This window comes from Chiloscyllium punctatum, chromosome 4 (assembly GCF_047496795.1).
Source record: "Chiloscyllium punctatum isolate Juve2018m chromosome 4, sChiPun1.3, whole genome shotgun sequence".
Lineage (NCBI taxonomy): Eukaryota > Metazoa > Chordata > Chondrichthyes > Orectolobiformes > Hemiscylliidae > Chiloscyllium > Chiloscyllium punctatum.
This window is the reverse complement of record NC_092742.1, coordinates 5,073,701-5,096,313: the sequence shown is the minus strand read 5'-3', so window position 1 is coordinate 5,096,313 and position 22,613 is coordinate 5,073,701. Positions and strand designations below refer to the sequence as shown.

General features: G+C 43.1%; 1 protein-coding gene across 8 annotated transcripts in view; it reads left to right on the top strand.

Moving 5' to 3' along the window:
• The window catches only part of gstz1 (glutathione S-transferase zeta 1), a 47,725-nt gene that overhangs the window by 14,136 nt on the left and 10,976 nt on the right, over positions 1-22,613 (top strand). For 4 of the 8 annotated variants that reach the window (XM_072567999.1, XM_072567997.1, XM_072567994.1 and 1 more), the window contains exons 3-8: positions 8,746-8,797; positions 9,284-9,351; positions 10,675-10,755; positions 12,627-12,752; positions 13,015-13,093; positions 13,749-13,801. In XM_072567999.1, the coding sequence (XP_072424100.1) occupies positions 10,705-10,755; positions 12,627-12,752; positions 13,015-13,093; positions 13,749-13,801 (309 nt within the window). In that variant the 5' untranslated portion in view covers positions 8,746-8,797; positions 9,284-9,351; positions 10,675-10,704. Of the gene's footprint in view, positions 1-8,236; positions 8,258-8,543; positions 8,636-8,745; positions 8,798-9,283; positions 9,352-10,674; positions 10,756-12,626; positions 12,753-13,014; positions 13,094-13,748; positions 13,802-22,613 lie in introns of those variants that run through there. The other 4 variants (XM_072567996.1, XM_072567992.1, XM_072568000.1 and 1 more) reach the window with 4 other exon arrangements.

The following is a 22,613-nucleotide window of genomic DNA, read 5'->3' as shown; positions in this document are numbered from 1 at the left end:
ATTTTAAGCTATTTTCTTTTTTCCCTAATTATGCAAACTGTACTCAGACTGTCTCATTTAACGCTTTATTGAAGAAAGGAAGCAAAGGTGAACTTTGTAGGGTTTTCCTGAGATGAGTGGAGAAGGTTTCAATCCTCAAAACCTCAGTAGAAATCCTGGGGTAATTCTGAAAATAGTCAGATAATCTACTCTCATTTATCAGCAAAAACATTCCTGATTCAAAATAGAAATGTTAATGCTCTGGAAATCCAGTGGTAAGTGAAGGGTAACCAGCACAGAATTGTCAAAGGTAGCTTGCTGTTTCGTGCATATAATGTTTGTTAGAAGTATTTGGTAATAGGAATGTAGTAAATGCCTTTACAAAACACATTGGATAAGATATCACGCATTCAGCTCAATGTGTGCGTTTGCATATGCCTGATGTGAGAGGTAATGGGTAAAAAGTTGACCGGAAGTAGAATTATGTTAGGCGACTTAAGAACAAAACAGCTGGAGATGTTCAGGTCAGGCTCATCAACCTGAAATGTTAACTCTGTTTCTCACCACAGATGCCTCCAGACCTGCATATTTTCAGGCATTTTTTTTTTTGTTTCTATTTCCAGCATATGCAGTATTTTGCTTTAGTATCAGCTTAGTTTGTGTTGCTTGGGTTTGAGAAGTGCTGGAGGTGGAGTGCTCCAGGGTTTTGTGCTGATCTTTCATTTTTGATATATGATTATATAGATATAAAGATTATGTCATCTTTTTTATTTGTGGACTAGATGGAAAAAGAACGGTTTTCAAACCGGGAATTGAAAGATTTCAGAAAGAAAGTAGCCTGATATCCATTGAAAGTACTGTTTAAACAGCCATTGAGTCAAGCAACAGTAGGCGAGACTGGAGAGGAGCTGGAGCCAAGGGCATGTACAAATGGAGATTCAACCAGCAGCAAATAGCTGATTGGTTGGTGGACTAGGGATTAGTTATCAATACTTACTACCAGCAGTTGTCTGATTGGCTGAACATCTGGGGTTGTGAACACCATTCCTGATGAAGGGCTTTTGCCCGAAACATCGATTTTCCTGCTCCTCGGATGCTGCCTGACCTGCTGTGCTTTTCCAGCATCACTCTAATCTAGACTCTGGTTTCCAGCATCTGCAGTACTCACGTTTTGCCTATAAGCCATCAGATCTCCACCAGCTCAGGAGCACTATCAATGTTCATTTTCTTCAGTAGTTGTGATAAGTCTGCCAATTCTAAAAATCTTTTAACCTTCTTACTGAATTGGAATAGCAGGGCATGATTTCTACAATGCTACCCCAGTGGGGCATAACATAGAGATGACTTGGACTTCTGCACAAGAACTAAAATCATAATTTATAAGTCAATATCTTGCAGAATGAACGTCAATGTAAAAAAGGCACTTTGATGACTGGAATAAATACTGATGCAAAAGAAAAGATTAAGGTAAATAGTGAAACACTGGATTAGTATTACTGGTTTAAGCACTTGGAAAACATCTTGTCAGGAGATAGTGTCATAAAGAAGTTGGAACTACAGTCACAATGGTAAAGAACGAATCACATAGATGTAAAGAATTGTTCAGCATATGTTGATCTGGAGTGTCTTGTTGTGCAGAGCTGATAAAATCCAGACAACTAAAAAATAAATGTGAGATGAGGCTCTGGTGATGGATAGAGTAAGTCAATTACAGAACACCAGTGGAATGCAGAAATTTTCAGAATGGTGGAAGAGGAAAGAATATTGCTGAACATCATCAAAAATGTCAGTAAGGTTGGATTGGCCATTTTTAAGGCATGAGCAGTTGCTGAAGACAGTGACTGAAGGAAGAGGAGCAGATGTACATCAAGCTGAAGAGACAGTTGATGTTAGACATCTTGAAAATGGGAGGGTCCTGCAAGCAACAAGAGGAAATTGCAAGATGTTGAGGCATGGAAAAATGAGCAGAGAACCTGCTCTTTGGCAGATCACTACTGCTATAATAACCAATTCTATCAGTTAGGAAGATTATATACGATTTTAGGAATATGGAGAGATTATTGGGATGGGAAGATGGAGATCAGGGCATAGTTAGGAACATAGGACTGGGATATCATAGCAATTACAGAAACATGGCTCAAGGATGGGCAGGGCTGGCAGCTTAATGTTCAAGGATACAAATGCTACAGGAAGGATAGAAAGGGAGGCAAGAGAGGAGAGGGAGTGGCATTTTTGATAAGGGATAGCATTACAGCTGTGCTGAGGGAGGATATTCCCGGAAATACATCCAGGGAAGTTATTTGGGTGGAACTGAGAAATAAGAAAGGGATGATCACCTTATTGGGATTGTGTTATAGACCCCCTAATACTCAGAGGGAAATTGAGAAACAAACTTATAAGGAGATCTCAACTGTCTGTAAAAATAATAGGGTGGTTATGGTAGGGGATTTTAACTTTCCAGTCATCGACTGGGACTGCCACAGTGTTAAAGGTTTAGATGGAGAGGAATTTCTTAAGTGTGTACAAGACAATTTTCTGATTCAGTGTGTGCATGTACCTACTAGAGAAGGTGCAAAGCTTGACCTACTCTTTGGAAATAAGGCAGGGCAGGTGACTGAGGTGTCAGTGGGGAAGCACTTTGGGGCCAGCGATCAAAGTTCTATTAGTTTTAAAATCGTGATGGAAAAGGATAGACCAGATCTAAAATTTGAAGTTCTAAATTGGAGAAAGGCCAATTTTGATGGTATTAGGCAAGAACTTTCGAAAGCTGATTGGAGGCAGATGTTTGCAGGTAAAGGGGCAGCTGGAAAATGGGAAGCCTTCAGAAATGAGATAACAAGAATCCAGAAAAAGTATATTCCTGTCAGGCTGAAAGGGAAGGCTGGTAGTATAGGGAATGCTGGATGACTAAAGAAATTGCGGGTTTGATTAAGAAAAAGAAGGAAGCATATGTCAGGTATAGACGGGATAGATTGAGTGAATCCTTAGAAGAGTATAAAAGAAGTAGGAATATACTTAAGAGGGAAATCAGGAGGGCATAAAGGGGACATGAGATAGCGTTGGCATATAGAATTAAGGAGAATCCAAAGGGTTTTGACAAATATATTCAGGACAAAAGGGTATCTAGGGAGAGAATAGGGCCCCTCAAAGATCAGCAAGGCGGCCTTTATGTGGAGCCAAAGAAAATGGGGGAAATACTAAATGAATATTTTGCATCAGTATTTACTATGGAAAAGGATATGGAAGATATAGACTGTAGGGAAATAGATGGTGACATCTTGCAAAATGTCCAGATTACAGAGGAGGAAGTGCTGGATGTCTTGAAATGGTTAAAGGTGGATAAATCCCCAGGACCTGATCAGGTATACCCTAGAACTCTGTGGTAAGCGAGAGAAGTGATTGTTGGGCCTCTTCCTGAGATATTTGTATCATCGATAGTCACAGGTGAGGTGCCGGAAGACTGGAGGTTGGCAAACGTGATGCCAATGTTTAAGAAGGGTGGTAAGGACAATCCAGGGAACTATAGACCGATGACCCTGACCTCGGTGGTGGGCAAGTTGTTGGAGGGACTCCTGAGGGACAGGATGTACATATATTTGGAAAGGCAAGGGATAGTCAACATGGCTTTGTGCGTGGGAAATCGTGTCTCACAAACTTGATTGAGTTTTTTGAAGAAGTAACAAAGAGGATTGATAGGGCAGAGCAGTAGACGTGATCTATATGGACTTCAGTGAGGCGTTCGCCATGGGAGACTGATTAGCAAGGTTAGATCTCATGAAATACAGGGAGAACTAGCCATTTGGATACAGAACTGGCTCAGAGGGTGGTAGTGGAGGGTTGTTTTTCAGACTGGAGGCCTGTGACCAGTGAGCAGTGGAGTGCCACAAGGATCCGTGCTGGGTCCTCTACTTTTTGTCATTTACATAAATGATTTGGATGCGAGCATAAGAGGTACAGTTAGTAAGATTGCAGATGACACCAAAATTGGAGGTGTAGTGGACAGTGAAGAGGGTTACCTCAGATTACAACAGGATCTGGACCAGATGGGCCAATGGACTGAGAAGTGGCAGATGGAGTTTAATTCAGATAGATGCTGCATTTTGGGAAAGCAAATCTTAGCAGGACTTATATACTTAATGGTAAGGTCCTAGGGAGTGTTCCTGAACAAAGAGATCTTGGAGTGCAGGTTCATAGCACCTTGAAAGTGGAGTCGCAGGTAGATAGCATAATGAAGAAGGCGTATGGTATGCTTTCCTTTATTGGTCAGAGTACTGAGTACAGGAGTTGGGAGGTCATGTTGCGGCTGTACAGGACACTGGTTAGGCCACTGTTGGAATATTGCGTGCAATTCTGGTCTCCTTCCTATTGGAAAGATGTTGTGAAATTTGAAAGGATTCAGACAAGATTTACAAGGATGTTGCCAAGGTTGGAGGATTTGAGCTATAGGGAGAGTCTGAACAGGCTGGTGCTGTTTTCCCTGGAGCGTCAGAGGCTGAGGGGTGACATTATAGAGGTTTACAAAATTATGAGGGGCATGGATAGGATAAATAGACAAAGTCTTTTCCCTGGGGTTGGGAGCCCAGAACTAGAGGGCATAGGTTTAGGATGAGAGGGGAAGGATATAAAAGAGACCTAAGGGGCAACTTTTTCACGCAGAGGGTGGTACGTGTATGGAATGAGCTGCCAGAGGATGTGGTGGAGGCTGGTACAATTAAAACATTTAAGAGGCATTTGGATGGTTATATGAATAGGAAGGGTTTGGAGGGATATGGGCCGGGTCCTGGCTGGTGGGACTAGATTGGATTGGGATAGCTGGTTGGCATGGACAGGTTGGACCGAAGGGTCTGTTTCCATACTGTACATCTCTGTAACTGTATAAAGTACAATTTAATGTGGAACAGTGTGAGTGATGCATATTGGGAGAAAATCCAAGGAATGGGACTTTGGACTTCATGCAAAGTCTGAAGAATCAAAATATGAGAGTACTGGTAGGGTCCTATATTAAAAGAAGAGCAGCATAATTGTGAATTTTCTAAATAGGAGCTAGAATAAAGAAGTAACTCTCTTAAATTTTCAAGTTAGGTCATTGCGTGCAGTTATGGTCCTTGCAAGATCTTGGAGCTATAAAATACAATGCATGCCAATCAATCCCCTGTGATAAGTCAGTTCTTTTGAAGGATGTACGGAATTAGTCTCACTCGCTAATTTTTCCCATAACCCTGCAATTCTTTCTTTTTGAGTAGACAGTATATCCAGTTTTCTTTGAAAGTCATAATTGAATCTGCATCCACCACCTTTTTCTGGAAGGCATTCTGATTACAGCAACAAGCTGTGCAAAACCGAATTCTCCCAATTTCCTGTTGGCTTTTTTTGTTGATTACAATATGTGTGTTCTCTTGACATTTATGTAATGGAAACAAATTCTCCTTGTTTATTCCCATCATATTGAATTCCTGTATTAAATCTTCATCAACTTTCCTTGCTCCAAGACAATATCGCCAGCTTCTGCTGCATCTCGACTAGGAAAGGGCAATGAATCCATAGGGAGTGAGACAGTGGGATTAGTTTTGGATTGTTATAACGAACAACTAGCACTAGAAGGATTGGCATAATGCTTCTTTTTGTGAAACCTCTGTGATTTAGGATTATTATTCCACTATTATTCAACAAAATCCAAGGTATGGGGTTGACCTTCGTACGGTTGACAGAATTATTTTTTCTTGGGCATACATTCTAGTTAGTGACTTCATATAATGAGCTAAGGGGCTCAAGTGGAAGACCTATGTTAATGCAGCACCTGTGATCTGCAGATTGGTAGGCAAATTCAAGAATGGAAATGCACAGGAGACTGTCAGCATCTGACAAAGGAAACATTGAATTCATGTCATGGATGGGAACTTTGCCAGAATTTGTTTGTGTCTCCAACTGTTTCTGCAAAGTGCCTGTGAAGCATTTGACATTTGTGAAATAGCTGAAGAGCCTTTCTCGAATTGCATTTAATTCAGGGCTCCAGAAGGATAGATTTCCTCCTGGGCAGGTGCAGTGTACCCTGGACTAAAAAGTGGGAGAGGATGCCAATGAGTGCCTAAATGTTAGAATACCAGTACAGCAAGTAATTAGGAAAGTTAATCATGTTATTGTATATTGTAGAGGATTTAAATTCAAAGTTAGGATGGTTATGTTTCAGTTAAAAAGGGGATTAGATTAGATTCCCTAGTGTGGAAACAGGCCCTTCAGCCCAACAAGTCCACACCGACCCTCTGAAGGGTAATCCACGCTCTGACTAATGCACCTAACACTTTGGGCAATTTAGCATGGCCAATTCACCTGACCTGCACATCTTTGGACTGTGAGAGGAAACCGGAGCACCCGGAGGAAACCCATGCAGACATGGGGAGAATGTGCAAACTCCACACAGACAGTTGCCTGAGACTGGAATCAAACCTGGGACCCTGGTGCTGTGAGGCCTTTAAGACCACATCTAGAGCACTGCATACAATATTGGCTTCCTTATTTAAGAAAAGATTTGAATGTGCTGGAAGCAGTTCAGGGAAGGTTTACCAGATTAATAGCTATAATGGCTGAGATGTCTTATATGATTTACTTGTTGTCCACTTTATGAAATAAGTGTTGTGTCGTGTCGCTACCTCCAGCACCATCTTAAAACACAGAAAAATAAACCAAAACACAGAGTGTAAAGGCAGAAAAAAACAAAGAAACAAAGAAAAAGTGTTCAACTTTATAGTCCTTCATACTAAGTGCTCCACCATGGGCCTGGTGGCCAGACATGAGTCCCTTCACTGCGCCGCCGTCACTGCAATGAAAGTTTGTCACTTTTTGTTGTCATTTCACCTTCACTGACATCCTCGCTACTATGCTTCTTGGTGACCTTGCCAATGCAGCTGCCATTGAGTACCACTCCAACCCAAACTACTCTGCCGCTGGCGTGAGTCTGCTTTGGGCCCACCCTACCAGTGCAGCCGCTGCTGATGCCGCCGGGTCTCGTATTGGGCCCAAACTCTCCTCTGCCACCTCCATGAATCTGCAGATGCCGCCAGGAACCCACACTCACCTCCACTGAGATAGCCATGAGATCAGAGCTAGGACCACTTCATCAATGCAGGAGCCTGAACACGCCTGTACAGGCTGGACTTCTATCCACTGGAGTTGAGAAGAGTAAGTGGTGACTTGATTTAAACATATGAGGGATCTCGACATGGTAGATGTGGAGAAGATGTTTCCTGTTATGAGAGAATCGAGAACTAGAGGAACTGTTTAAAATTCAGGGGTCACCATTGAAACAAATGAGCATTTTTCTTTGAGGTTCATGAATTTTTGCGTCCAGTACCTTCTGAGGAAGAGAGTTTGAATCCTTGTGTGTTTTTAAGGCAGAGGTTGGTAGATTCTTGATGAGCAAAGGGGTGAAATGTGATTGGGATTAGGAATGTGAAGTAATCAGTGCATATAGGATCTTATTAAATGGTGGGAGAAGAGGCCTCAAAGTGTTCAATGGCCTACTCCTCACTATTCAAAGACAAATAGGAACGGACAATAAATGCTGGCCTGCCGGTGATGCCCATATCCCATGAGTGAATAAAAACAAATGGTATATGATTATTAAAATAGTTTGCAAAGACTTGCATTCCCTTGAGTGTAGAAGATTCGTGGATGTTTTGATCAAAATGTTTAAAATGTCAAAAGCCTTTGATAATGGATCTATGGAAGCTGTGATCTCCAGGGAAGAATTCATGATAAGGAGACACCATGTTCAAAGCATCAACTCTGCAAATGGCAGTGTGCAGCTTTTCATTAGGGCTAGTGGATATCGAGAGCACTTTCCCTGGAAGGCTGTGGATGCTGGGGGTCACTTGGAGCTTTCAGCTCTGAGAACAATAGATAATTGTCTGGTAAAGAGTGTAGTGTTGAGGAGTATTGTGTAAAGGTCATTGGACTTGAGCTCCATTATGATCTCCATTGTGCAGGTTCAAGGAGCTGAATGGCTCCTCCTTCTGTTGCCATGTTTCTTTTAAACTAGACATGGCACCATTTTAAACTTCCTCTTTCCAGATTCTGTGAATGTGTCTTTAAAGCAAGTGCCTAACTTTTAAAATGTCGAACGGGGAGGGGTTTGTTAGCTCAATTATTAGTGAACATGCTTTTTTGCAATCTGGTTAAATGTGACCTGGCCAATTTAAAAGAGTAAAAATGTTAGAATTGCGTGGGAGGCTAACAGTACCACAGGGTGTGTTTCAGACACATTGAGAATTAAACAATGATAGTAAGGAAACGGCTTTAAACTTTCCTTTCCATACTCCTTAAACCAGGAGTCTAGCCCCTGTTATTGCTCTAACCTAGTCATCTACAGTATTCCATAGCCTCCTATTCCTGTGTGTAAAAATACAGATGTCCAGCTTTCATTTGACCTTCAGCCTGTGAGGAGAGGGAGGTTTGATAATCGACAGAGATGTGGAGGAAGAGTCCTTTGAGGTGGTTTATAAATCTCCAAATCATGTTTATTATAGGCTTATTTTCGTGCCCGAACCCTCCTCCCACTTTTTGATCTTGGCTGTGGAATCATATTTGTCCGTTTAAGAGGGCGGAGAATTGACGGACAGGCACTGGGGTCGGAGCGGGAAACATGGCATCGTCTCCTAAAGTTAGTATCGGGAGAGGAGCAGCAGTATAAATCCTGAGGGCAAGACAGGGCCGTGAGGCTGTGAACGTTCTGTTAATGAATGTGATTTTAATTGTTGTTTCTTTCGACAGCCTGTGTTATACACATACTTCAGGAGTTCCTGTTCATGGAGAGTGCGAATTGGTGAGTAGCTGACCACTGAAACGTTGGGAAATTCTAGCATTGGGTTCTCTCGGCTTTTGCAGAAATTAAGTTTGCGCAGTCTGTTTACTGCGTGTTTATAGGGGCTTTGTGGCTCAGCGATAGTATCTCTACCCTTGGCTTAAGTCCCAGCTCCTTCAGGCGTGTGTCTGAGCAGAATCAAAAGCAGAGTATGCTGGAGAAACTCAGCACGTCTGGCAGCACCTGTGTAGAGAAAGCAGTGTTAACGTGTCAAGTCCGGTTTCTCTCCGCAGATGGTGTCAGACCTGTTGAGTTTCTCCAAGCTCTGTATCTGAGCAGGTTGATTAAAAACATATTCTATATGATTATCTTTGATTTTACTGGGCGGGGAAGCACACTGGAATGCATGTGAGAGTTTTCATATTTGTTTAGATAGATTAGATTACTTACAGTGTGGAAACATTTAAGACTCGATAAAACCTTTCTCCCATCTCTGTGATCACACAGCTCTGGCTTTCAAGGGAGTCGCATATGACCAGGTAGCTGTCAATCTGATCAAAGACGGAGGCCAGCAGGTATATTTCCAGCCTTTTCCACATCTGTCCTTGTCATGTTTCTGAGCCATTACATTATACCCCATTCCCATCCCTAAGAATTTTTCCCCTTTTTTGTCAATTGTCATTTTTAGCTGCACAAACTCCCTTACTATCCAAGCTGTGTGGAACACCCATTTTCTAAATAAGGTAGGAGTGACAGAGCCTGCCATCTACAGTAGTTCCCCTCCTCCCTGTACTCGCAGGGGATACCTTCCAAGACCTACCGTGGAAGCCAGAAACCGCAAACCAATTCATTTCGAGGGGAAATTTACCTTCCGAGCAGCTCCTGGTCCCTGGTTCCGGAAGGTTCCCTATAATATGTTTGGGGCTGCAGTAAACCGCAGGTAACTGTAACCATGGGAAACAATTCTGCAGATACGGCGGTCAACCTGTATTTTTTGTGGGATAGGAAGTAGTGCCTGGTTTGCCTATCTGGGAGTAAAACTTACAAATCCATTTAGCTACCTGAGCCTGCTCCAGCATTCAGTAAGATCATAGTTGATCTGATTACTCTACATTCCCAACTACCACCAATAACCTTTCACCCATAACAGCATAAGAACTAGGAACAGGAGTAGGCCGTCTGGCCCTTAAAGCCTGTTCCGCCATTCAGCAAGATCATGGCTGACCTTTTCATGGACTCAGCTCCACTTAACCGGACTCTCACCATATCCGTTAATTCTTTTGTAGTTTAAAAAAAAACTACCTTACCTTTAAAAATGTTCACTGAAGTACCGTCAACTACTTCACTGGGCAAGGAATCCCATAGATTTACACCCCTCTGGGTAAAGAAATTCCTTCTCAATTCAGTAAAATTTACCCTTTAGCTAATTAAAAATATATTTACTTCTGCCTGAAAAATATTCAAACACTGTGCTACAAGAGAGTCCAAAAATTTTTAGACCTCAGTGAAAATTCTCTTCTCTCTTAAATGGACAACCACTTACTTTTAAAGTGACCCCTCATTCTCTATCCTCTGCACAAGAGGAAGCACCCTCTCCACACTTACCCTGGCAAGATCCTTAAGATTTTATATTTCAGTCAAGCGACCTGTTTCTTGTCTAAACTGGATAGAAGCCTAGACTGTCAAACCTTTCTTCATAAGAACAACTTATTCACTCCAGCTAATAGTCTGGGAAGCCTTCTCTGAATTGCATCCCTCTTCAAGTTAGGAGACTATAGTCTGTTGTCAGCTTTTATTTGCAGCCAAATCCTAACATTGTCCTGTGGAACTACAAGTGTATTACACTGTTAGATAATCTTTTAAATTCCATGTTAATCTGAACCTCACCATCTCTACAGCATGTTGATTCATTCAAGACCATCAATCCCATGAAACAAGTTCCAGCTCTCGCTATTGATGGCATTGTCCTCTCCCAGTCCGTAAGTTTGTTTGTTATGTGATGGGAAAGGGAAGAGGGGAGATTGCTTTCTGTTACTGATTGATGTTTTTCATTGGAAATGAGGTCAGAATTCCAAGGTCTGTTTTCTGGCTCTGTAAATATTTAATTTGTAATCTGACATGACTTGCACTCACCAAAAATTGTGAATCTAAGTTAATTCTGTGGTAGAAGGTGGAATGTGCTGACTGAGAGGGTGGTGGAGGCAGGTTCTCACAACATTACAGAAGCATCTGGATGAGCACTTGAAATACCCAGATGTAATGGTTGTGGACTAAGTGCAGGTAATTAGAATTAATGTAGTTTGGTGTTTATTAGTTGGTATAGACATGTGCCATGAAGGGCCTGTTTCGATGCTGTATGACTATCTGACCAAAGTTTTATGATGATTGAGCCTTGAACCTCTCAAATGGCATAGGTGCACTTAATTACTTCTGACTTCCAGCAATTTTTGTGATGTAGACAAATGTTAATGGCCAGTTTGACCACACCAAGTGACATATTTGAATCATAGAATCTTACAGCTCATTGGGAGTCCATTGTGCCTCTTCAAAAATTGTGCACTTCTTTCCCACTCCCTGCTCTTCCTCAGAGCCCATCAAATTTGTCACCTTGTTTATCAAATTTCCTTTTAAAGGTTGCTATTGAAACTGCTTCCATGACCCTTTCAGTCTGTATTCCAGAAAACAATCATCTGCTGTATGTCAAAATTTCACTTCATCTTTCCCTCGTCTTTTTGTCAAATATCTGAAATCTGCTAGGTACTGACTTCCCTGCTGTTGAAAGTAATTTCTTTTTTATTTACCCCAGAGATATTCATAATCTTGAATAATTTTATTACCTATCATTTCAACTCCCTTAGCTCTTGAGGGAAATGCTGCCCTTTCCTTCAACTCTTTATGTAACTGAAATCCCTCTTCCCTGGTGCCATTCTGGTACATCTCACTATCTTCCTCAGTTAAGGAAATGTTTTATTTCTCTTTGAATGAGGAGTGATGGCTAGAGTACAGGGTAAGATCCCTTTTTTTCCCCTGGATATGCCAATGGAAGTTTTAATGTCTATTGCCACATGTCTTTACAGGAGACCGTCTGATTTGAAGTCCATCCTCCTGACAGTGCAGTGCTGCGTGAGTGCTGTGCTGGAGTATCTGCCCATACATGAGCTCAAATCTTGAGTGTGGCTTGACCCTCACTGTCTCCTGATCAATAAGTGAGCGTCCACTGAGCTAAGCTGCTCATGCAAGTGATTACTGAAGCCTGACAAAATCCCAGTTTGAGGTTTCTTTTCATTTATTTGATGAATCCCTGGTTTTCAAAACAAATGTTTGTTAATTGATGGAATTAAAATATGAAAAATTGTCCTTAAATCTTTCATTCCCATTCCATGAACATTTTTGCTTCCGGTGTACATCAAGTGTGTCATTGACTTCACTGTTGATGACACTTAGTTTCTCTCAGAAAACTTTGGCAACTATTTTCACAGGCTGCCTCTGCCATTGAGTATGTTCAATACGGATTGTTAGATTTATGGATACGAAAGAAAGCAATGTATGTGGAGATAGTGTAAGAAGCTGGAGTTAATGTAGAAAATCAGTGATCGTGATGAATGATAGAGCAGGTCTGAAGGACTGAATAGTCTACTCCTGTTTCTCACCTTGACTTGACATCCCTAACTAGCAAGACTGCAACTCTCCCATACCCTTTACCAGATAATAAAAGTTCTGCTTCTGTGCTTTAATGTCTGTGTAGTGTGAGTCTATCTGCATTTCTAGAATTGGCAAAACTTTGAGGTTGTAGATTATTCTCAATGGATGCTGCAGTTGGATGATCAGTAACTTTCTCTCCTAATGGTAGCTGGCTATAGTACAGTACCTGGATGAGACTAGACCTGGTCCTCGGCTGCTCCCAGAGGATGCCAAGAAACGTGCCCAAGTTCGGATGATTTCTGACCACATCACCTCTGGAATCCAACCTCTGCAGGTAAGACTTCAATGGTAGAAACCAACTTTCTGAGCCCTTGTTACTTCTGGACTAGAGTCCATCTATTATTTCCATTTCTGGTGAGCCCACAGTCCCTTCAATCATCTGTGTGTCAGGCACATGGTGCCTCAATCAGACTGAATAAACCTTGGAGGGAGCTACTTAAGTCAGGTAAGGTCACTCAGGATGAGATTTGTTTGGCTTCAGCTTTGATGCCAATGTGTTTGTAGCTTACTCATGCTGTCTGATGATTTTTTTTCAGAACCTGCATGTTTTGCAGAAGATAGGAGAGGAGAAGAAACTTGAATGGGCTCAGCACTTCATCATTACTGGCCTCCAAGGTAGGTCTGATGGGTAGACCAATAGGCTAATTACACCAGAATAGTACTGTATTGCATTCTAACCCATACAGCACTAATGCCACCAACGTCCATCGTCCTCTCCTCCCACAATATATCCTGCTGAAACCAGCATCATCTACCCCAGCCTTGGCTATTCTGCTGATGCTTTGCCAACTTGCCATTGTCAACTCACTCTCTAACCTGACCTTATCCAGAATTCTACTGCTGGTGTCCTAACTTAAATCATGTCCTGTTTATCCATTGCCCAGTGCATTCTAGAAATTTTAAAATCCTCACCTTTATTTGCTTCCTTGGACTCTTGCCACCCACCTCCCCAATATTCTGTATCTTCCTTCATCAGTCCTACACCCCTCTGAAATCTCTGTGCTCCAGCAATTGCCCATCGCTCTACCTTCAGCTATCTGAAGGTAGAGCTACCAAGCTCTAGAATTCCCTTTGTAAACTACTTCCTCCTCCAAGGTACTCCTTAAAATCTCTCTTCTAACAGAGATTTTAGTCAATTGCTGTAATATCTCCATGAATCTTGATGTCACAGTCCCTGTTACTTGTGAAATGTGCTATGATGTCTTATTATGTAAAAATGCATGTTGTTGTTTACACCACCCTCCTTTGCTAATATCTGCCTCTTTTCCAGCCCTGGAGAGTCTCCTGCAATACACGGCTGGGCAGTATTGTGTTGGTGATGAGGTATGTATGAAGGTGCAATCTCAGTGACTGAGCTTCATACACTGTACAGTTTAGGGCAAGCACTGATGATGTTACCGATGACAAACCAAAAACATTCAAATTATCAGATCTTTACGGCCAGAGATACGTGCACACACATGTGCATGCACACTCCTGCACACACATATATATCCCTACACCACCACCACCACCACCACCCCACCCAATGCAGGCACATATATCTCCAGCACTAACTCTAAATCGCTGTACTTGATGTAGTTGTTTGATTTCCTTGTGATATTACAGCTTAGTTGGCCATGCACACAGCTCATTTTATACTGCGTGCAGTTCAACTGCTTACTCATATAATGGCTCCCCCAATGCTGTTGCAGCTCTTCACCTAAGCCACCATGCTGCAGTTGCGCATTCAAACAATGATTGTTCAATGACCTTCAAAGGGCTTGGCTGTGATGTCCTCTTTGTTCTCTAGCAGTGACCAAAGTGGGGAGTAGACAGTGATCAAAAGCCTTGGATGATTTTCTCCCCTATTCAACCCCCTCACTCACACACACACACACACACACACACACACACACACACACAAAATAAGGAGTGGGGAGTATGCAGGGTTGACTCTTTCTGTCCAATGGGTAACGGAGTTGAGTGTATAAAACAGGCAAAAACTCTGCAATATAGAGGTACGGCTAGAAGGTGAAACAAAGTGTGGCACAAACAAGAGGTCAAACTAAAGCCTCATCTTCTGGTTGCTGAGTCAGTGCTTATTAAACTTGCTACAGCTCTGTTTTTCCCCTAGCTCACACTTGACTTGATCTAAGGTACCCCCTTGCCCAAACTCCGAATGTCCTTTCACAACCTCTTGAGTTCATATTGTCTTTGAGGCTGACTTCCTGTTCTGTGGACCACATTCATCCTAAAGGGATTTCAGCTCCCATTTCTTGCTCATCCGGGCCAGGGACAGGGTCAGTGACAGGGACAGTGTCAGGGACAGGGTCAGGTTTGATTCTGCTTCCCCCACCACCACCCCCCCCCCCCCCCACCCCCCAAGTTTTCATACAAATGAGCAGAAAATTCTACAGCAGTGTCTATAAGGGAGGAAGGAGCTCGCCTGGTTTCATTCTATTTCTATCTCTATCATCATGGATAGTATCTATCCCTGCACTGTGATGTCTAGTGTGTGACAGGGATAGAAGTCTTGATTCACTCCTATTTCTCATCCACATGTTGCCCCTCAGTAATATGTGAAATTGTGTTTTCAGTTTGATTATTTGTGCTGACAGCACCCCATTCTTCCTGTCCTCTACATCTGACCTCTTTGCTATCTGCAATTTGTCAGACTGTCTGTAGTGAAGTAACCTGAATTGCACACAATACTACACAGCTGTGGCCTAACCAATGCTCTGTACAACTCCAATATCACCTCCTTGCTCTTATACTCTATGCCACAACTGATGAAAGCAAGTTTCCCACATCCTTTCTTAACTATCTTATTCATGTGCTCTGTGACTTCAGGGATTTGTGAATAATTACCACAAGATCCCTGTTCTCCTGAGCTACCAATGTCATGTCATTCATTAAATACACCTTTATTTTGTTGTTACTTCCAAAGTATATCACCTTGGACTTATCTGTGTCAAATACCATCTGCCACTGTTCAGCTCATCTGACCAACCTCTTTATAGCTTGCTGTAATCTACTTCACTATGAACCACCCTACTAATCTTGGTGTTGGCTGCAAATTTGCTTAACATTCCCCCACATTTCCATCTATCTTATTTATGTATATAACAAACAATAAGGGTCCTAGTAATGATCCTTGTGGTAAACTGGACAGCAGACTCCAAGACTCAAACAGCCTTCTATCACTACCCTTTATGTCCTGTTACTAAGCCAGTTTCTGATCCATCTCGCCAAGTTTCCTGAATTCCTTGTGTTTTAAACCTTCTCGATTAGTTCCCATGTGCGACCTTGTCAAAAGCTTTGCTAAAATCCATATAAACGACATCAACTGACTTCCATTATCTACGCACTTGATCGCATTTTCAAAAAATGCTAGCAAATTTGTAAGGTATGACAAAGCCATGCTGACTATCCCTAGTTAATCCATGCTTTTCCAAGTGGATATGAATCCTCTCCTTCAGTATTTTCTCTAATAGTTTCCAAGTGGGCTGCTTTGTTTAAAATGATGTCAAACATCAGCAGTGTTAGAGCTACACTCCTGATAGCAAGTGTGTATTCCATCACATTCCTGACTTAGAGTCATAAAATCATACAGCATGAAAACAGACCCTTCGGTCCAACTCGTCCATGCTGACTAGATATCCTAAACTGATCTAGTCTCATTTGCCAGCATTTGGCCCATATCCCTCTAAACTCTTCCTTTCATATACTCGTGTAGGTGACATTTAAATGTTGTAATTGTAATCACCTCTACCACTTTCTCTGGGAACTTCTTCCAAGCTTGCAACACCTTCTGCATGAAAAGTTCTCCCTCTTACCCTTTCATCTTACAACTATGCCCTCTAGTTTTGGACTCCACTACCCTGGGAAAAATATCTTAGCTATTCATCCTATTCACATCCTGCATGATTTTATAAACCTCTAAAAGGTCACCCCTCAGCCTCTGCTCCAGGGAAAAGAGCTCCAGCCTACTCATAGAATCCCTAGCGTGGAAGCAGGCCATTCAGCCTAACAAGCCCACACCGACTCTCTGAAGAGCATCCCACTCAGACTCACCCCCCCCCCCCCCCCCCCCCCCCCCCCCCACTATGCCTGATATCCCATGGCTCATTCACCTAACCTGTACATTTCTGGATGCTCTGGGCATTGCCAATCCACCTAACCTGCATGTCTTTGGACTGTGGGAGGAAACCCACTCAGACACTGGGAGAATGTGCAAACTCCACACAGATAGTCGCCTGAGGCTAAAATTGAACCTGGGTCCCTGACACTGTGAGGCAGCGCTAACTACTGAGCTACCACACCTCCAAACGTCCAGCGAAGATCAAACTTGCGACTCCTGGTTTATGACACAGTGTTCTAACCACTGAGCTATGAGCCTATATTCAGCCTCTCCCTAATGTGACACCCCTGTTTAAAAGGAGACTAAGGCAATATATAGAAAATTACAGACTGATTAGCCTAATTTCAGTCATGGGTAAGATCCTGGAATCCATTGTGAAGGATGAGATTTCTGAGTATTTGGAAGTGCATGTTAAAATAAGGCAAAGTCAGCATGATTTCATCAAGGGGAGGTCATGCCTGACAAATCTGCTAGAATTCTTTTCAGGAAGTAATGAGCAGGTTAGACCAAGGAGAGCCAATGGATGTTATTAGATTAAATTAGATTACTTAGAGCGTGGAAACAGGCCCTTCGGCCCAACAAGTCCAGACCGACCCTCCGAAGAGCAACCCACCCAGACCCATTCCCCTACATTTACCTCTTCACCTAACACTACGGGTAATTTAGCATGGCCAATTCACCTAACCTGCACATTTTTGGACTGTGGGAGGAAACCGGAGCACCCGGAGGAACCACACAGACACGGGGAGAATGTGCAAACTCCACACAGACAGTTGCCTGAGGTGGGAATTGAACCCGGGTCTCTGGCCCTGTGAGGCAGCAGTGCTAACCACTGTGCTACCATGCTGCCCACTAATCTACCTGGACTTCAAGAAGATCTTTGACAAGGTGCCGAACAGGAGGCTATTGAGTAAGATAAGGGCCCATGGTGTTAGAGGCAAGGTGCTAGCATGGAAAGAAGCTTGGCTGTCTGGCGGAAATCGGAGAGTGGGGATAGAAGGGTCCTTATCAGGATGGCAGCCGATGACAAGTGGTGTTCTGCAGAGCTCAGTGTAGGAACCACAGCTTTTCACTTTATACATTTAATGATCTAGGTGAAGGAACTGAGGGCATTCTGGCTAAATTTGCAGATAATACAGAGATAGTTAGAGGAACGGTTGCATTGAGGAGGCAAGGAGGCTGCAGAAAGATTTGGACTGGTTAGGAGAGTGGGCAAAGAAGTGGCAAATGGAGTATAATGTGGGAAAGTGTGAGGTCATGCACTTTGGTAGGAAGAATAGAGGCATGAACTATTTTCTAAGTGGTGAGAAAATTCAGAAGTCTGAAGTGCAAAGAGACTTGGGAGTTCTAGTCCAGAATTCTCTCAAGGTATAAACTTGCAGGTTGAGTCAGTAGTTAGGAAGGCAAATGCAATGATGGCATGAATAGAGAAGTGGGAATGTACATCTGAAGTTGTGTAAAGCTCTGGTCAGACCACGTTTGGAGTATTGTGTGCAGTTTTGGACCCCATATTTCAGGAAGGATGTATTGGCCCTGGAGTGTGTTCAGAGGAGGTTCACGAGAATGGTCCCAGGAATGAAAAGCTTAACGCGTGCGGAATGTTTGAGGACTCTGGATTTATACTCGATGGAGTTCAGAAGGTTGAGGGGGGTATCTAATTGAAATATACAGAATACTGAAAGGCCTGGAGAGAGTAGATGTTGGGAAATTGTTTCTATTGGTAGGAGAGACTAGAACCCAAGGCCATAGTCTTAGGGTAAAGAGAAGACCTTTCAGAACGGAGATAAGGTGCAGCTTTTTCAGCCAGGGAGTGGGGAATCTATGAAATTCATTGCCACAGAAGGCTGTGGAGGTCAGGCCATTGAGTATATTTAAGACTGAGATATACAGGTTCTTGTGTATCGAGGGTTAAGTGGAGAAAGAGGGAGTATGGGGTTGAAAAACCCATCAGCCATGATTGAATGAAAGAGCAGACTCAATGGGCTGAATGGCTTCATTGTTGTGGTTCTGTTCGCCGAGCTGGGAATTTGTCTTGCAAACGTTTCGTCCCCTGTCTAGGTGACATCCTCACTGCTTGGGAGCCTCCTGTGAAGCGCTTCTGTGCTGTTTCCTCCGGCATTTATAGTGGTCTGTCTCTGCCGCTTCCGGTTGTCAGTTCGAGCTGTCCGCTGTAGTGGCCGGTATATTGGGTCCAGGTCGATGTGTTTGTTGATAGAGTCTGTGAATGAGTGCCATGCCTCTAGGAATTCCCTGGCTGTTCTCTGTTTGGCTTGCCCTATAATGGTAGTGTTGTCCCAGTCGAACTCATGTTGCTTGTCGTCTGTGTGTGTGGCTACTAAGGATAGCTGGTCGTGTCGTTTCGTGGCTAGTTGGTGTTCGTGTATACGGATCGTTAACTGTCTTCCTGTTTGTCCGATGTAGTGTTTTCTGCAGTCCTTGCATGGGATTTTATACACTACATTAGTTTTGCTCATGTTGGGTATCGGGTCCTTCGTTCCGGTGAGTTGTTGTCTGAGCGTGGCTGTTGGTTTGTGTGCTGTTATGAGTCCTAGTGGTCGCAGTAGTCTGGCTGTCAGTTCAGAAATGCTCCTGATGTATGGTAGTGTGGCTAGTCCTTTGGGTTGCGGCATGTCCTCGTTCCGTTGTCTCTCCCTTAGGCATCTGTTGATGAAATTGCGAGGGTATCCGTTTTTGGTGAATACCTTGTATAGGTGTTTCTCTTCCTCTTTTTGTAGTTCTGGTGTGCTGCAGTGTGTTGTGGCCCTTTTGAATAGTGTCTTGATGCAACTTCTTTTGTGTGTGTTGGGGTGGTTGCTTTCATAGTTTAGGACTTGGTCTGTGTGTGTGGCTTTCCTGTAAACCTTTGTGGTGAATTCTCCATTCGGTGTTCTGGCTTCATGTCTCCTCCTATGTCTTATGGTCTATTTCAAACCCTCCAATCCTGGCAACATCCTTGTAAATCTTTTTTTAACCCTTTCAAGTTTCACAACATGCTTCTTATAGCAGGGAGACCAGAATTGAATGCAGAATTCTAAAAGTGGCCTCACCGATATCTTGTTCAGCCACAACATGACATCCCAACCCCTATACTCAGTGCTCTGACCAGCTTCTCCACCACCGTCTATCTTCAACTCTACTTTCAAGGAGCTGTGCACCTGCACCCTGAGATCTCTCTGTTTGCCAATCCTCCCAAGGGTCCTACCATTAAATGTATAAGTCTTGCCCAGGTTTGCCTTACCAAAATGCAACACCTCACATTTATCTAAATTAAACTCCATCTGCCACTCCTCAGCCAGGTCTCATTGTAGTCTGAGATAACCTTCTTTAGTGTCCACTACACCTCTATTTTGGTGTCCTCTCCAAATCATATTTATAAATGATGAAAAACAGTGGACCCAGCAGCGATCCTTGCAGCACACCACTGATCCCAGGCCTCCATCCGAAAAACAACCCTCTACCACCACCCTCTATCTCCTACAGTCAAGTCAATTTTGTATCCATTTGGCTAGTTCCCCCCCAAGATCCCATGTGATCTAACTTTGCTAAACAGTCTACCATGCAGAACCTTGTCGAATGCTCTGCTGAAGTCCATATAGACAATATCTACTGCACTGTCTCCATCAATGTTCTTTGTCACCTCTTTAAAAAACCCAGTCAAGTTAATAAGACACAATTTCCCATGCACAAAGCTATGTTGACTATCCCTCATTCCTGATGAAGAGCTTTTGCCTGAAACATTGATTCTCCTGCTCCTTGGATGCTGCCTGACCTGCTGTGCTTTCCCAGCACCACACAATGGGGGAGATACTAAACAAATATTTTGCATCAGTATTTACTATGGAAAAGGATATGGAAGATATAGACTGTAGGGAAATAGATGGTGACATCTTGGAAAATGTCCATGTTACAGAGGAGGAAGTGCTGGATGTCTTGAAACGGTTAAAGGTGGATAAATCCCCAGGACCTGATCAGGTATACCCTACAACTCTGTGGGAAGCTAGAGAAGTGATTGCTGGGCCTCTTCCTGAGATATTCGTATCATCGATAGTCACAGGTGAGATGCCGGAAGACTGGAGGTTGGCAAACGTGGTGCCACTGTTTAAGAAGGGTGGTAAAGATAAGCCAGGGAACTATAGACCAGTGAGCCTGACCTCGGTGGTGGGCAAGTTGTTGGAGGGAATCCTGAGGGACAGGATGGACATGTATTTGGAAAGGCAAGGACTGATTAGGGATAGTCAACATGGCTTTGTGCGTGGGAAATCATGTCTCACAAACTTGATTGAGTTTTTTGAAGAAGTAACAAAGAAGATTGATGAGGGCAGAGCAGTAGATGTGATCTATATGGACTTCAGTAAGGCGTTCGACAAGGTTCTCCATGGGAGACTGATTAGCAAGGTTAGATCTCATGGAATACAGGGAGAACTAGCCATTTGGATACAGAACTGGCTCAAAGGTAGAAGACAGAGGGTGGTGGTGGAGGGTTGTTTTTCAGACTGGAGGCCTGTGACCAGTGGAGTGCCACAAGGATCGGTGCTGGGTCCTCTACTTTTTGTCATTTATATAAATGATTTGGATGCGAACATAAGAGGTACATTTAGTAAGTTTGCAGATGACACCAAAATTGGAGGTGTAGTGGACAGTGAAGAGGGTTACCTCAGATTACAACAGGATCTTGACCAGTTGGGCCAATGGGCTGAGAAGTGGCAGATGGAGTTTAATTCAGATAAATGCTGTATTTTGGGAAAGCAAATCTTAGCAGGACGTATACACTTAATGGTAAGGTCCTAGGGAGTGTTGCTGAACAAAGAGACCTTGGAGTGCAGGTTCATAGCTCCTTGATAGCTCTGGATAGTAGTAACAGGATAGGACAGAGTCAGCATGGATTTATGAAGGGGAAATCATGCTTGACTAATCTTCTGGAATGTTTTGAGGATGTAACTCTGAAGATAGACAAGGGAGATCCAGTGGATGTAGTGTACCTGGACTTTCAGAAAGCCTTTGATAAAGTCCCACATAGGAGGTTAGTGAGCAAAATTAGGGCGCATGGTATTGGAGGCAAAGTACTAACTTGGACTGAAAATTGGTTGGCTGACAGGAAACAAAGAGTAGTGATAAACGGCTCCATTCGGAATGGCAGGTGGTGACCAGTGGGGTACCGCATGGATCAATACTGGGACCGCAGCTTTTTACAATATATATTAATGATATAGAAGATGGTATTAATAGTAACATTAGCAAATTTGCTGATGATACAAAGCTAGGTAGCAGGGTCAAATGTGAGGAGGATATTAGGAGATTACAGGGTGACCTGGACAGGTTAGGTGAGTGGACAGATGCATGGCAGACGCAGTTTAATGTGGATAAATATATGGTTATCCACTTGGGTGGCAAGAACAGGAAGGCAGATTACTACCTAAATGGAATCAATTTAGGTAAAGATGCAGTACAAAGAGATCTGGGTGTTCTTGTACACCAGTCAATGAAGGTAAGCATGCAGGTACAGCAGGTAGTGAAGAGAGCTAATAGCATGCTGGCCTTCATAACAAGAGGGATTGAGTATAGAAGTAAAGAGGTTCTTCTGCAGCTGTACAGGGCCCTGGTGAGACCGCACCTGGAATATTGTGTGCAGTTCTGGTCTCCAAATTTGAGGAAAGACATTCTGGCTATTTGAGGGAGTGCAGCGTAGGTTCACGAGGTCAATTCCTGGAATGGCGGGACTATCTTATGTTGAAAGATTGGAGCGACTGGACTTGTATACCCTTGAGTTTAGAAGACTGAGAGGGGATCTGAATGAGACGTATAAGGTTATTAAAGGATTGGACACTCTGGAGGCAGGAAACATGTTTCCCCTGATGAGTGAGTCCTGAACCAGAGGACACAGCTTAATAATAAGGGGTAGGCCATTTAGAACAGAGTTGAGGAGAAACTTCTTCACCCAGAGAGTGGTGGATCTGTGGAATGCTCTAGAAGGCAGTGGAGACCCAGTCTCTGGATTCGTTTAAGAAAGAGTTG